Below are 14,823 nucleotides of genomic sequence, written 5' to 3' on the forward strand. Positions count from 1 at the left end.
AACTGGGACATATACCGTAAGGGAAAGTCTATGATTGAAATACTGGCGCAAGCAAAATTAAAAGGTGAAGGTGAACGTTGGTTGTCAGAAATACGTGAGAAAAAGAAGACCGCACCTAGAATACTTTGGAACCACATAAAATTATTAGGCAGGAAGTCAACAACAATACAAGAACATATCCTAGACGAAGATGGAAATAAACTGGAAGGGGAAGCGGCATTAAATTACATCGGAAAAATAACAGCCAAACTTTCCAAGGCAATGATGAGGTTGTACTTGAAGAAAGAAAGATCATGAAAGAGAACCAGATGGAAAAGGAGCTCGTGCTGACAAATTTCAACTGGAAGAAAGCCGAAGAGAAAATTCTCAAGCGCACAGCCACACGGCTAGACGAGGTTCCCGTTAGGCTGATTAATGAACCAGAAGTAAGGAAGATCTGGTGAAAACAGTAGAAAAACTTTAAATGATAGAATACCAGACAGTTGGTGCCAAAGTACAATGAATTTAATTGGTAACGGTAAGGGGAAGAAAGAATAATTCACTCGTGTAGACCTTTGACCATTACATCGGTAATACACAGGTTAGCGATGCAGGCAATCAAATTAAGAGTGTAAGCATGGGCAGAGAATAGTGGAATTTTGGGAGAAATTCTGAATGGCTTCAGAATAGGTAGGCGTTTAGATGAAAACTTATTTGTTCTTACTCAGTTTATTGGAATAGCAAAAGTAGAAAGCAGGCCATTATGTGCCCTTTTTAGACATTACAGGAGCGTATGACAACGAAGACCGCAAAATTTTGTGGGATATTCTGGAAAGGGAAGGCTTAGGCGATGATTCTCTACAGCTTTTGAGAGATTTACCTAGAAAATACCGTTTGCGTTTATTGGGAAGGGATGAGGAGCGAGGAGAAATTTGATATAAAAAAGAAACTGGGGCAAAGGTGCCCTTTATCCTCACTGCTGTTTATGATGTACTTGGTGAGGATGAAGAGGGCGCTAGAAGGAATTATACTGGGTTCAATCTCTCGTACAAAGAGGCGGGTACAATAGTAGAGCAGCAGCTTCCAGGTTTATTTTATGTGGACGAGATTGTGTTGCTAGCTAACAAGCAAAGTGATTTGCAACGTCTGGCTAATATCGGTGGACAGGAAGGCTAGAATTTAGGTTTGAAATTTAGCGTTAGAAAGTCAGGTGTTATGGTATTCAATGAAAACAGTGAACAGACAGTGGCAATACAGGGCCAAGAAATACCTCGGGTAAAAGAATAAAAATAGCTTGGCGTATGGATAAACGAAGGCAATAGATATATGGAAACACAGGAAAGAACAATAACAGCAAAGGGGAAGAGAAATGCAACCACAATTAAGCACAGATCTCTATGGGGATACAATAGGTACGATGTGCTCAGGAGTGTGTGGAAAGGTGTAATGGTTCCAGGACTTACTTTTAGAAATTCGGTTGTTTGCTTGAAATCGGGGTGCAATCAGGGATCGACAGCAACCAAAGGTCAAGGGGACGCCTCGCATTTGGCGCTCACGGGAAGACTATAAATAAAGGTGTGCAGGGTGATATGGGCTGGACAAGTTTTGAAGTGAGGGAAACTCACTGTAAAATTGAATATGAAGAACAACTGAGGAATATGGAAGAAAGTGAATGGGCTGGTGGAGTGTTGAGGTATTTGTACAGAAAAAACCTTGGTTCACAGTGGAGGAAAAGAACTAGGAAGCTTGCAAGCAAGTATGCGGCCGTTAGCCTGAGCAACACAGCAACAAAGAACGTTGAGCGGAAAGTCAGAGAGGCTGAAATAATCTCATGGGTGGCGGCAATGGAAAAGAAACCTGCCATGAGTAATTACTTAAGAGTAAAACATGAAACCAGGAAAGAAACAATTTAGGATAACTCAAACGGAAGCTCATTATTTTTCGAAGCGAGGTCAGGATACACGCACTTATAAAGCGATGTATCAGAAGGAAGAAGAATCATGTGCTCGCTGCGGTAAAGCTAGGAAAATGATGAAGCATGTTTTATTAGAATGTGAAAATATCTGCCAAGCGATTAAGGCACCAATGGACTCCTTGAAGCCCTTAGGTTGAGCGAGAGCAGGGTGAAAGTAAACACGTCCGCAATAGAGATTAGTAAGAGGCGATTGGAAGATTGGTGGGAGAAAAGTAAGGAAACGAGAAAAAAACGGAGACGTATAAAAACAAAGTTCGCAAGGGAACTTTGTTCAAGAGTGGGCTTCACAGCACTCCGACAATGCGGTTCACTGACGCCCGACGCCTTTTCGCATTACAGGTGCTCACAAGTTTCTGCTTTCCCTTTGGCATCTGCTGTTCTCCCGGAGTTACCACAAAGCCTGCGGGCACCCCCGGCTTACGATGTGCTGGCTTGCGGGATGCACCTACCTGACGGAGCATCCTGAATCGTGTGCCGGGGAATGCCAACGCGGACGAATACTCTGCGCCGCCCCCGTCTGCAGCCTGCGGTAGGGTGTCTAGACACCATACCTGCGGTATGCCGTCGTGCAAGGTGTAGGCTCGCCCTACCCCGGCGCGCTAGTACTACGGACGGGCCAACCTCGTCTACCCTCCAGTGCTCTGAAATCGCCGCAAGCGCAGTTGACTACTGTGCCGCACCGCCATAGAACGGAAATTCACCGCATTTATCGTCGCCATGCCATCCTGCCTCAGCCGACGCATCGTCACAGACATCAACCTTCTTGCATAAAACACGTCACCCCCTCGCTCTCATCACTGGGCTTGGCAGCAGCTCCGACAATGCGGTTCACTGACGGCCGACGCCTTTTCGCATTACAGGTAACAACCGATTGCACTATTTATGCGTGTCGTTCCCGCTATGCCACTTTGCTAGTGCTGCCAAGCCCAGGTTGCTGCATTACCATTGTTCGTGTCTGCACGCATGTCATCCTACAACTTCGTGCTCTCTCTGGCGACATAGAATCGAATCCCGGCCCTAACACCCGTTCCACTTCTGCGCAGGCATCCTGTGACATAATGGCAGCATTAAAGGAAATAAGCTCAGCTCAGGCGTCTCTTCTAAGCGAAATGAAATCAATTCGAAGTGAACTATCACAGAACGATAAAATTTTTGACGACATTAAGAGGCGATTAACAAAAATTGAAGAATAAGTTTCCTCCGTAACTGCACTGAAGAGCGAAGTCAGTTGCATCTGGACGGTGGTCGATAAAAACACAAAAGCCATTTCTGACATATCATCACGACTAAACGATTGAGAAGATAGGGCTCGTCGTTCCAACCTTGTGCTCTTTGGAGTAGCTGATACTGAGCGGGAAACGTGGCAAGAATCTGAGAACAAGATTGCGGAACTTTGCACTTCTAAGCTTAACATCAAGTTAGACCCTTTGGATATCGAGCGCGTTCATAGAATTGGCAGATACAGCTCAAATAAAAGCAGACCTATAATTGTCAAATAAGCACATTTCAAAGTAAAACAATGTATTCTTTCAAATGCTAACCAACTAAGAGGGTCCAACCACAACGTATCAGAAGACTACTCAGCTAAGACTCGGCATGCACGTAAACAACTAATCGAGTTCCGCAAGTTGCAGCAGAAGCCTTTTAAACTTCGGTACGATAAACTAATCATGGAGAAGAGAACTTACAAGTATGATAACACTACAAATAGAGTTATAGCAACTTCATGGCTACCACCATGCATTACCGCAAAACATCATTTGTTTATACTAACATTAGAAGCTTATTGCCCAAACTCGAAGCACTCTGTAGCTTCATCGATTTTTCTGATTGCAAGCTTCTCGAACTAACAGAAACGTGGCTGAATTCTACCGTCGATAACACACAGCTTAATACATTCCTCCCTAATTTTGACATTTCTAGGCGGGATTGTGTAGGCAAACGCGGAGGAGGTGTTCTGATAGCTGGCCATCACAGCCTCTGTTGCTACATTGTCAATATCACTTGACCTCTTGAAATTTTATACGTATTGTGCAGTTCTTCGTACCTACAGATTATTATCGGTGTATGCTAATGACTCCCCGACGCAGATGCTTCCTTCACTATTCACTTCCACGAGGCACCGCAAACTGTTACGACATCCTTTAGTCACGCGCAATTACTCCTCTTTGGTGACTTTAACTTTCCTGATATAACATGGTCCGAGCCAGCCATAACACTGTCTAAAAATAACCTCGAATGTTTTTTTTTTCTTAATACATGCCTCACCTTCAGTTTGATGCAACTATAGTATCTACCCCAACGCGAAAAACTACAAGTGCTCTAACATACTCGAACTTATCTTAACATCCCATCCCGACAGTATTTCTTCTGTAACACATCTACCAGAACTAAGTGATCACTCAGTACTGCATGCAGAATTATCGTGGCAACTACCCCAAAGCAAAAAAAAAAAAAAACAAAAAAGAAAATAACACTTTACGATAAAGGTGATTACATCAGTATTAACAATGCACTAACCGAATTCTACAGCTGGTATATTATAGATTTCCCGAAGCGCACAGTAGACACTAACTGGACGCTTTTTCAAAAATAACATGATTGAGCTCCCTGAGACTTGCATATCAACTATCACAATAACTGAGCGACCTCCGTCCCCATGGTTCAACAACACATAACAACGACCAAACAATAAAAAGAAAAGAATCTTTCGCAAAGCCAAGCATTCCAATACCGCTCCTGCCTAGGAAAAATATTACACCACTGAAAAGGCGTTTGATTCTTTGGCCTCAACAGCTAAACCAACCTTCTACTCAACAACACTCCCTAACATGCTGCAACACAATCCAAAACAATTTTGGAAATACATTAGCTCAAATAACCGTAAACCATTATTATTATACAGTAACGACAATAACCGTGTTCCCGACCATAATATATCTGAAGTACTAAACTCTGTCTTCTTTTCCGTGTTCACTTCTGAATCTAACACTGACCTCCCAGACTGTCCTTACCTCACCCACCTAACCATGCCAGACATAACACTTGAGGCATACGGTATCACCAAGCTAACAGAATCCCTCAAATTAACATCCTCGGCCGGCATCGATGGAATCAATTCCAAAATGCTCAAGAACACTGCGCACATCTCTAGTGTATTTTATGCCATATCTTTCAGCTATCTCAGTTTTCCGCAAGACTGGAAAATAGGTAAGATAATTCTAGTACTAAAAAAAGGATAATCGTCATCGTGCAACAATTACCGTCCAATTTCCCTCACCAGTGCTTGTTCCAAACTAATGGAGCATATAATTTATTCTCATGTTGTAAAGTATCTAACATCCGCTAATTTCTTTAATCCTAATCAACATGGTTTTCAGATAGGCATGTCCTGCTAGACTCAGCTAGCTCTCTTCGTTAATGACATCAGCTCACACCTTGATCAAAACGTACCCATAGATACCCTCATCCTAGATTTCCAAAGGCTTTCGATAAGGTTCCTCATGAGCGGCTCTTCCTAAAACTATCGCGTCTTAATCTTAACCCTTGTGTTCTCTAATGGATACGCAACTTTCTGACTAACCGTCAACAGTTCATTTACGCTGACCAATGCTCGTCTTATTAACCACCAGTTATCTCCAGCGTGCCGCAAGGCACAATCCGGGGGCCACTACTCTTCTTAATATACATTAACGACTTACCTGCACCTGTCCGCAGTACAGTCCACAGAGGGCATGCCTCAGCCAGGAACTTGACCAACTGGACGACCAACCGCTATCCGAAAAAAGAATTCTGCAACATCGAAAGGACCTACCGTCACAGAAGAAGGCCGTGCAAGCGCTTTTGCGCTTCTTGCGATCTACCGGCCTGTGTGAACGACTTTAACTGGAACGCCTTTTGTGTGTGTGTCTCCATGTGTGCGCGTTCGTTTTTTTCTTCTTTTTTTTTCGTTTCCCTCTCTGTCATCTTTCTAACCCCTATCCCCCATCCCCAGTGTAGAGTAGTAAACCGGAGACTCATATCTGGTTAACCTCCCTGCATTTCTTCTTCATTCTCTCTCTCTCTTTAACGACTTACCGAGAGGTTGTTCTTCCAAAATTCGTTTATTCGCTGACGATTGCATAATCTGTCGTCCTATTACTAACGACGCTGATTCTCGTGCTCTCCAGCGCGACCTTAACGTCATTGAAACTTGGTGTAATAATTGGCTAATGTCTCTCAACGTCAAAAAAACGTCGCTACTTACTTTCCACCGTCGCCACTCATATATTTCAGCTAATTACGTTATCACCGGTTCTGAAATATCTGCTGTGACTTCTTATAAGTACTTAGGTATCAACTTGTCCACTAACCTCACTTGGTCCTCACACATCTGCAGCATTAGGAATGATGCCAATCGTGTACTATGCTACGTGCGCCGTAATGCACGTCTTGTCCCCCACCCCCTTTTAGTAAAACTACTCGCATATTTAACACTTGTTCGACCCATACTGGAATACGCATGCTCAATGTGGGACCCATACCAATTAAACCTGGCAACAGCACTGGAATCCATACTGAATCGCGCGGCAAGGTTCGTTCATTCTGACTATTCCTACCACACTAGCGTCACTCAACTTAAGTGTTCTCTGAACCTTCCAACCCTCGAGCGCCGCCGCAAAACAGCAAGACTGTGTCTCTTTTACAAATTTTATCACTCGCTGCTTCACCAGACCGACCTCACGCCTGCGCATCGCACTTCATCCCGTCATAGCCATTCAAAGGCTGTTTACCCCCCTCCAGCTCGCACCGCCACTCATCTTAACTCTTTCTTTGTTCAAGCAGCGAAATACTTCAATTATCTACCTGCTGAAGCGGTGCACCACTCCAGTCATTCATCGTTGAAGGCATTCATTGAAAATATGACCTAAATATGCCCACCCCTCATGTAAAGCCCCAAACGGGGGCATTTGAGTTATGAATGAATGAATGAATGAATGAATAAATAAATAAATAAACAAACAGGGGGTCAGAAAATTTGGTTATGGGTATTTATCGTGCGTTTTTTTCTTTTGTTTTTACTTAGGTAAGACATAAGGCAGTATAATCGCAAGAGCTTGGTGGCGTAACCCACCGCCCCGTTCCAAAGGGGACATTCATAACATCTGTCCATCCATCCACCCATCCGGGGTTGTACGTCCCACAGGCAGCGAGCCGGCGGTGACGAACCGGTCCCCTTCTCGCCCCTCCCCCCCTCCCCCCTCTTCTCCCGGCTGCTGCAACTAGCGCTGTTCCGCCACTCCAGCAGAAGGGACTGTGGACTTCCGGGCCGGTGGCCTCAAAGGGCTCGTCTGACGTGGCGAGGCCTTCATGTCAAACGCTGCGTTCGGAAGAGCGAGTGTCCAGTGCCTCGCAAGAGGCGATGGACACAACTATCCAGGCGGCGCCACCAGCGCCTAAGGAGCGGCGAGACTCTCGCGATCGCTCCCAAAAAGACAAATCTCGAGAGACGGTGCCTGGAAAGGACGCGTGAGCTAATCTTCGTCTCTTAAACACACAGCACAAAACACATTTATCATGATGGAGACAGAAATACTACAACGGAATATTAAAGGGCTCCTTCATAACCTTGACGACATTACTGAACTCCTACACAAGCATAATCCAAAGTTGCTGTGTGTTCAAGAAACACACCTGGAGCCCACACACACAAGCTTTCTTCGTCAGTACACCATCTATCGTGAAGACCGCAACGAGGCGAACGCCTAATCTGGTGGTGCAGTAATAGTCGACTAGCCTGTAGCTTCTCAACATGTGGCCCTTCAGACGCCCCTTGAGGCTGTGTCAGTTCGTACAATTCTCAGTAAATTGGTAACCACGTGCCCCATTTATATACCCCCGAATCATCGGCTCAAAAAAAAAAGAAAAACGGAGTTTTAGAACTTCATTGATTAGCTGTCCAAGCCTTGCATACTCATGGGTGACTTGAACGCTCATACCACGATGTGGGGAAACTCAAGATGGGATGCGTGAAGTCGATTCATATAGAACATCTTAGTAAACACCGGTACATGCCTGTTCAATAAAAACGAACCAACTTATTATATATGTTTCACAAGTCTTTTTCTTCTATAGACCTATCGATTGGTTCGGCAGCTCTTATCCTTGAATCACTATTAAAAATCCTTACGCAAGTGACAATTTTCCTGTAATTTTAGCCTAATTCAACAAAAGAATGTTCTCCACATGCGCATCGGTGAAAGATAGCTTCCGCCGAGTGGGATTATCTTAAGGAATCGACCTACCTATCAGGACACTTAAACACCGATTTTAGTATTGACGACGTGGTAGCTCATCCAAAAGATGAGTTCTTTGGTGTAATGATGAGTGCAAGGAGGCGCGGAAAAAACAAAATAAAGCGTGGGGCATACTTCGCTGCTCTCCAACTGCAGAAAATTTGATAGAATTTAAAAACATTCAATCACAGGGCAGGCGAACGCGACGACAAGCTAGGAAGGCAAGCTGGGAGAGGGTCCTGTCCAGCATTACTTACACAGGAGGCAAAAGTATGGAACCAGCTAAGGAGGCTTAAGGGACAACAAATTCATCCATTGCCTCTTGTTCGTAAAGAAGAAAACAAGTTGGAAGAGCAGGCCGACGTTCTTGGGGAACACTTCGAGTGCGTGTCTAGCTCAACTTACTATTTGTACAAGTTTCTCGAATGTAAAGCAATAGAACTTAAGCCACTGAATCGGAAATGTACCCCAAAGGTTCCTTATAACCATCCTTTTAACATTGCCGAACTTAAAGCTTGCTTATCAGGATGCCAGGGCTCTGCACCGGGCCCCGATAGAATCATGTACGATATGCTTAGGCACCTGCACTGTGACATGCAAATTACGGTACTAACCCTTTTAAGTACTATCTGGGCTGCTCGGTATCTCTCATCTAAATGGAAAGAAGGTATTGTGATTCCAGTTTTGAAGCACGGTAAGGATCCTTTATTGCTGACCAACTACCGTCCTGTAGCGCTTACGAGCTGACTGTATAATATTTTTGAGAAAATGATCAATCGTCGTTTCATACATTTCCTAGTGTCCAACAATATGCTTGACCAATTTCAATACGGCTTTAGGGAAGGCCGATCTACAAGCGACCATCTCGTGTGCAACGAGGCAAACATCCGTGATGCATTTGTACAGAATCAATACTCGTAAAGCTGCCAAGAGGCTAATGTGACGATCCACGTCCACGGAATCGCGCTATGTGCAATCACGAGCAATATATACGCATAATTCCTTCAGAAGGTTACGCTGAGCACGGGCAGCGCGAGGATCTCGCTGCGCTGATAGGACGACTTTGCTGCAGCCGAATACTGCGGTGAGGGTAGCAATATGGGCTTGTTGATAGGCCATTTCGTAATTTGTTGTAGCGCAGGCAGGACGACACGGACATAGAAGGCGCATGAGAAAACACAGCGCTTAACAACCAGATGGGTTCACGTACGCCGTGCCTCTTCGCACTGAATTTCAGGAACCGCTGTTGCCCACTCGAAAACAAATTTAAAATTCAAAACGTTCTTAAGTTAGAAAACACGCGTGTTATTTGCTCCTAATAATAGGTACACCACCGATGAAAGTCATCAGGTTCCGCCGAATTTTTTTACTGCATTGACAATGGCTGCCCCACACAACGCACCGGCTCGTTCTGCCCCTCCTGTCCCGTCGATGGTGGGCAAGAGTGAGCGAAGCGTACATAAAGACGCTGCTAAGGCAAGCAGTCAATGCCCTTACGAGTCCCCTTGTGGAAACGTTGGCTGCAGCGACATTCCTTGTTCTGCCCCTTCTCGTCTGTGGTGGGTAAAGGCCACACAGTGCGGTATCAGCTGCAGCGTTGCACGCGCCCTTCGCTACACGCGCTCCCTGGACGGTGCTCGCCGCAGAGAACGTCCCTTGCCGATCATCGCCTCTGTGTCCACCGCAGTTGCCGACTTCATCAGCCATGTCGGTGAGCGGGCCTTTTCGGCATTGCGTTTATTGGCCCGATGCGCTGATCGGTGAAAGCACGTTGATAGCTGCGTGCTTTTGTGATGCATTGTGGGTTTTCATATAAAGGCGTCACCGCGTCCACGCCGCAAGATAACATTATTGTCTTACACTATCAAAGATAGGCAATGCGGGAATAGAAAGAAGTAGACGCCAACACTCTTAAGTCTTTCTCCTTGACGCCTGCTTCACAGGCGTTGCAGCTAGCCCGTGCTCGCTCCGTCTCTCCGTCGTATGCTTGGGTGGCAGTTCGAAACCAATATGTGTTCGAACTGCAGGCCGTTCATATTAAGAAGAGCACGTACAGTGCTCACGGAATGAAACGCGTCACTTCAGGGCTAACTAATGCGAATACTTTCGTTTCCACCAGCTGCAGTTCGTGTCACGTCGACGTTATTTTCGCACGTACACTTATATCACAGTCCACTTCACGTTTGCTTACCAGATTCTTAGCGATACGACATGGTACTCTCGAGTACTTTGCACATATGCAGGGTTATACTAAATGCTCCCTGTCGCGTTTCATTCCGTGAGCACTGTACATTAGGCACACGTACGTAAGCTTATTGCTCTCACAATCGTGACCAATGTGGTTTTTCGTGTGACATTTTCGCTGAACACAGGCGGCATGCATTTTCGTGCGCCAGTCGCATCTCCAGCTTCTTAGGGTGAAAATGAGAAGCACCATCAGCCGAAACAAACTCTAAGTTCCAAGCCCAAGCAGGTCGCCACGAAAGTTTATGCGTATAAGACGTAACCTATATCCCGCTTTTTCACGTCAAGTGATGCCATAACGCCAACTCATCAATGTCGCCGCTGGTGGGCGACGTGATCGCTGCAAGCAGGGATCCTCGAGCGATCGCTTTCCGGGATGCAATCACTTACGCGCGATTTCGCGTCTTGGCATCGGACGCGTCGGAGGCCGTTGGTTGCGCTGTGCAAGGTTGGCCCAGTGCGCGTTCTGTGCCGAGTCGCGCAAAATCTCGCGAAAGTGATCGTATCCCTGAATGCAACTATAGATTTTCAAGTTGGCAGCCCATAAAGCTGTCCCGGCATCCGATTTTAGAAACTTCGGGCAGCTTCGGGTTGTCTTGGAATCCCAGCCCACGTCACTTCGTATCAGGACCGGAACTAGCTGCCGGCGGGCTGCCAGTACCACAGAGATGCCATAGAGAAACCTATTGGTAAAGAGCGGACGCTCCTACAGCGCCCTGCGGTCGAGCTACTGCACTTCCAACAGCACCCTGAGCGGTTGGTCAGATCCCTAATTTTGTCTTCCGAGAGTATTATATTGGTTTCGATAAGAATGCTTTTCGATACTGCTTTACGTTTGGCAGCAAAAATGTTCAATACGTCGTCTATAGCGGACCGCAAAAGCATTAATACATTATTTTCACGCCTGCCGCACAAATGCACGTAATAAACGCGCGAATCGCAAACATTTTACCAGAAAAGCCGCCAAGCTTCTCGAAGAACCAACAACGCTGAATCAGCTAATGCAGGTTGGAAAAATAATGCGATGAGAGCTCTCTTTATTGCAATATTCTTACAGTTTTGAGCCGCTTTTCTCAGCCGCACACAGCAGGAAGCAGTGGTTGCATACCAAAAAAAGTTTATTTTTATCCTCTTTATATAGGCAAATGCCAAAAAAATTCTGGACCACACACTTGATAAATACACAAACTACAAGAATCGCGTTTTAGCAATGACAAGCACCGCGTAAAGTAAATGTGGCACTTGCGAGCCGTGCCAAGTGCATGCGGCGTGCAGTGAGGTAAACATCCTTCACAAGACGATCCCAAATCTGCATTACACTGCGCTAGTCACGCCAAATGAGACGTTTGTGTGATGGTACGGGTGAGCCACACATAACGAGTTCTGTGCTTTAAACCGAAGGTCTGGCGAGTCACTTTTGGAAACTTACGCGTTCGAAGTAATGCAAATTCTCTTCCGGAAAAGATGGGTGCAAGAACAAACGGGTGGCTGCGCGGTAAACGGGTGCCACGGCTCTGATTCCATGCTATCCAAAATACTCTCACCCAGCATAACAAACGTCTTGCTAACAACGTTCTTAACGTAAGAGACAGCAAAATTATCTTTGCATAGAAAAGGAAACCCCTTACCGCACGAGCGAGTCAGTGCGTGGAAAAGTGCGTTGGGGCAGCCGGGACCAGCGGCACTGGACCGGTGCTGCATCAACGTCTCTATGGAAACGGGATATCAAAGCCCCCATAGACGTATGATTAGCTATATATCTTTGAGGCAAAGCGGAAGCGCAAATCGCTACCCCACCTGACAGGTGTACCGTCGCTCGGACGCGAAACGGCTCGAGTGTCCGCTCTTTACGTAAGTGCGTTTCTCTACATGGCCGAACTCCGAAAATCAAAGAGGGCCAATGTTCGCGTAACGGGAAGCAGTGTTGTGCAAAGTTGTTTGTTTTGTGCTTCGTGACAAACATATGAAGCGCTGCGAGAGCCCGAGCCGGGGTGCAGAATCTGGCCCGAAATTATACGCGCCGCCCGCGCGTTCGGATGCGCGATCCTGGGTTGTCGCGTGCTGCAGCATGCAGCGTCGTACTGGATCGTATTCAGTGCTTTAAAAGATCCCGCCATTCGAAATTCGTCAGGCGGACTCCGTCACAGGGCATTTCAGTCAGACATAATACCGCGGGTGCGCTTTCCGTGGTCCCGGCGCGCTCGGTTTCCATATTGCCGGAGTTGAGCGTTAAGATTAGATGATACCTCGAATTAGATGCAATTTTCAACATTTAAAAAATGGGGTTGTATAAGATGTGTCCACCTGCATATTCGCCACATAAACAACTAGCTCTGAGTTTTCCTAATTAATCTTTGTAATAAAAACAGGAACAGCGCAGCCCAGGACGAGCGAATAAAGAGCACAGGACAGAGCGCTCTGTCCTGTGCTCTTCACTCGCTCGTCCTTTGTTGCGCTGTTCCTGCTTTTATTTTAAAGGTGAACTAACCAGCCCCATTGAACACACTGCTACTCTTCGTAAACTTACGTTATTTGTGGCAAAGTATGTCCGCCTCGCCTTATAATTAATCTGCAATAACGCTACGTTCGCAAACGTGTTATAAAAATATGTATAATCTGAAAAAAAAAACACTCTGTATGACATTGCGGCCAACCCAATCGGCCAACGTGTTCAGAGCGGCTACGCTAGAAGGCACCTGTGCCAGATTTCGTCTTTGTACAAATAAAGTGACTCGCATTGTGTTTGCATTGAGTGTTGTTGTTCCACCGCATTTTGATTCTTGTTTCCTATTCATTTATCGCGGTTCTCTAGTTTCCCACGTAAATTTTGCCCTCCCCCCCCCCCTCCCCAGATGTAGTACTCACGTTATGAGGGCCTTTGGGGGTTTCTAGAAACGAATAGAAAAATGTAAGGCTTTATTTCCGAGATGCCCGTGCGGGCATTCTTGTGCGGCCTTCAGTGAGACTCGCTCTCACGAGAAGTACAACGAACGCGTCTCGTCGTGGCGCAGTATACAGGTCCAATGTCCACCCGCGTGGACGCGCCAGAGCTGGAGAAGACGGACAACGTCAAGGAAGGCGTCGTGTGCGCCGTGGTCGTGCTCGTGCTGGCGGGCGTGCTGACGGCGGTGGGGTTGTACATGTCCTTCTGGCCCAGCGACATGGACGGTGAGAACTCCGGCTCTTCGGTTGCCCCTCGGAACGACCCGCTGTGCCAGGGCAGACGTTGCGCCGACGCGACCGCCAGGCTCACGGCCATCATGAAGACGGACGCGGACCCGTGCGAGAACTTCTACCGGTTCGTGTGCGGAAACTACGAGAGCCCTTCGCGCCAGATGCTCGCGCAGATGGAAGACGAAATGTACGCGTCGCTTGCCGAGACGCTCAAGAAGGCGAAGCTCCCGCCGAGCGAACAGACGGCCCCCGAGAAGGCGGCCGCGCTCTACAAAGCCTGCAGCATGGGGGTCCGCAAAGGGGAAGTGGACGACAGCGCCGTCATGAAGCAGTTCATGGAGCAAGTGGGCCTCACTGCGAACACCTACGAGCGCGCTGAGCCCCTGGACAAGATGGTCATGCTGTTCTTCCACTACAATCTGGGCAGCGTGCTGGACTTGTCCCTGGTGGACACGCGGGTCCACCGGGGTCACCGCGTGCTCCATGTGGGCCTCAGCGCTGCGCATCTCTGGTGGCTCGGCAATCGCGGCCGAGCCGACGCCAACTCCTTCTACCGTTGGCACCTGGGGCCGTTTGGGTTGGACCCTAAGAGCACCCGGGCCAGAGACGCGGCTGGAGAGATCATCAACGCCGAGACTGTCGCGATAGCGGAGCTCATCGGGCGTTCGAACCCGGGCCAGGGCTCTGGCGAATTCATCTACATTGTGTCAGAACTAAATCACCTGGCGCCTTGCGAGACTGGAAATTGGGCGAACCTGATATCCAAATACTCCAGCCATGTCTACGGTGCTGATGACGAAGTACTGGTAAGCTACGCACAACAAAAAGTGGTATAAGTGTCTTAATCATAATGGCTCTGTCGCGCCGGTGCCCACGTGTTAGGCTAATGGAATGCAGTTACTCACTAGAACTAGATGTTATTCTCTACACTGTCGTTATACCGCTGGTTAACGAAGACTATTCTTAGAAATCGATTGTGGAGGATATCTTCTTTTCGGATGCGTTACTTACAGATAAATATTACTTTCGCGACAAATCATAATATGCGAAGGTGTTTACTACAACTAATTTACAAGGACTTCAGGCCACATTTGAAATTTTGGAAGCAGCAATTCTGAGACAGGCGCTAGCTTCGAGATATCCATTCGTAACACGCGTTACGGAATTACGCAGAAG

The 14,823-nt window shown here is 46.9% G+C and overlaps 1 protein-coding gene across 1 annotated transcript in view; it reads left to right on the forward strand.

The window, feature by feature from the left end:
* The first annotated feature begins 9,819 nt into the window (after positions 1 to 9,819).
* LOC135897899 (membrane metallo-endopeptidase-like 1) overlaps positions 9,820 to 14,823 on the forward strand; it is a 79,144-nt gene continuing 74,140 nt past the window's right edge. The window contains exons 1-2 of the mRNA XM_065426583.2: positions 9,820 to 9,940; positions 13,485 to 14,453. Coding sequence (XP_065282655.1) covers positions 9,935 to 9,940; positions 13,485 to 14,453 — 975 coding nt within the window. The 5' untranslated portion in view covers positions 9,820 to 9,934. The remainder of the gene's footprint in view (positions 9,941 to 13,484; positions 14,454 to 14,823) is intronic.

The sequence above is a fragment of the Dermacentor albipictus genome, chromosome 2 (assembly GCF_038994185.2).
Source record: "Dermacentor albipictus isolate Rhodes 1998 colony chromosome 2, USDA_Dalb.pri_finalv2, whole genome shotgun sequence".
NCBI lineage: Eukaryota > Metazoa > Arthropoda > Arachnida > Ixodida > Ixodidae > Dermacentor > Dermacentor albipictus.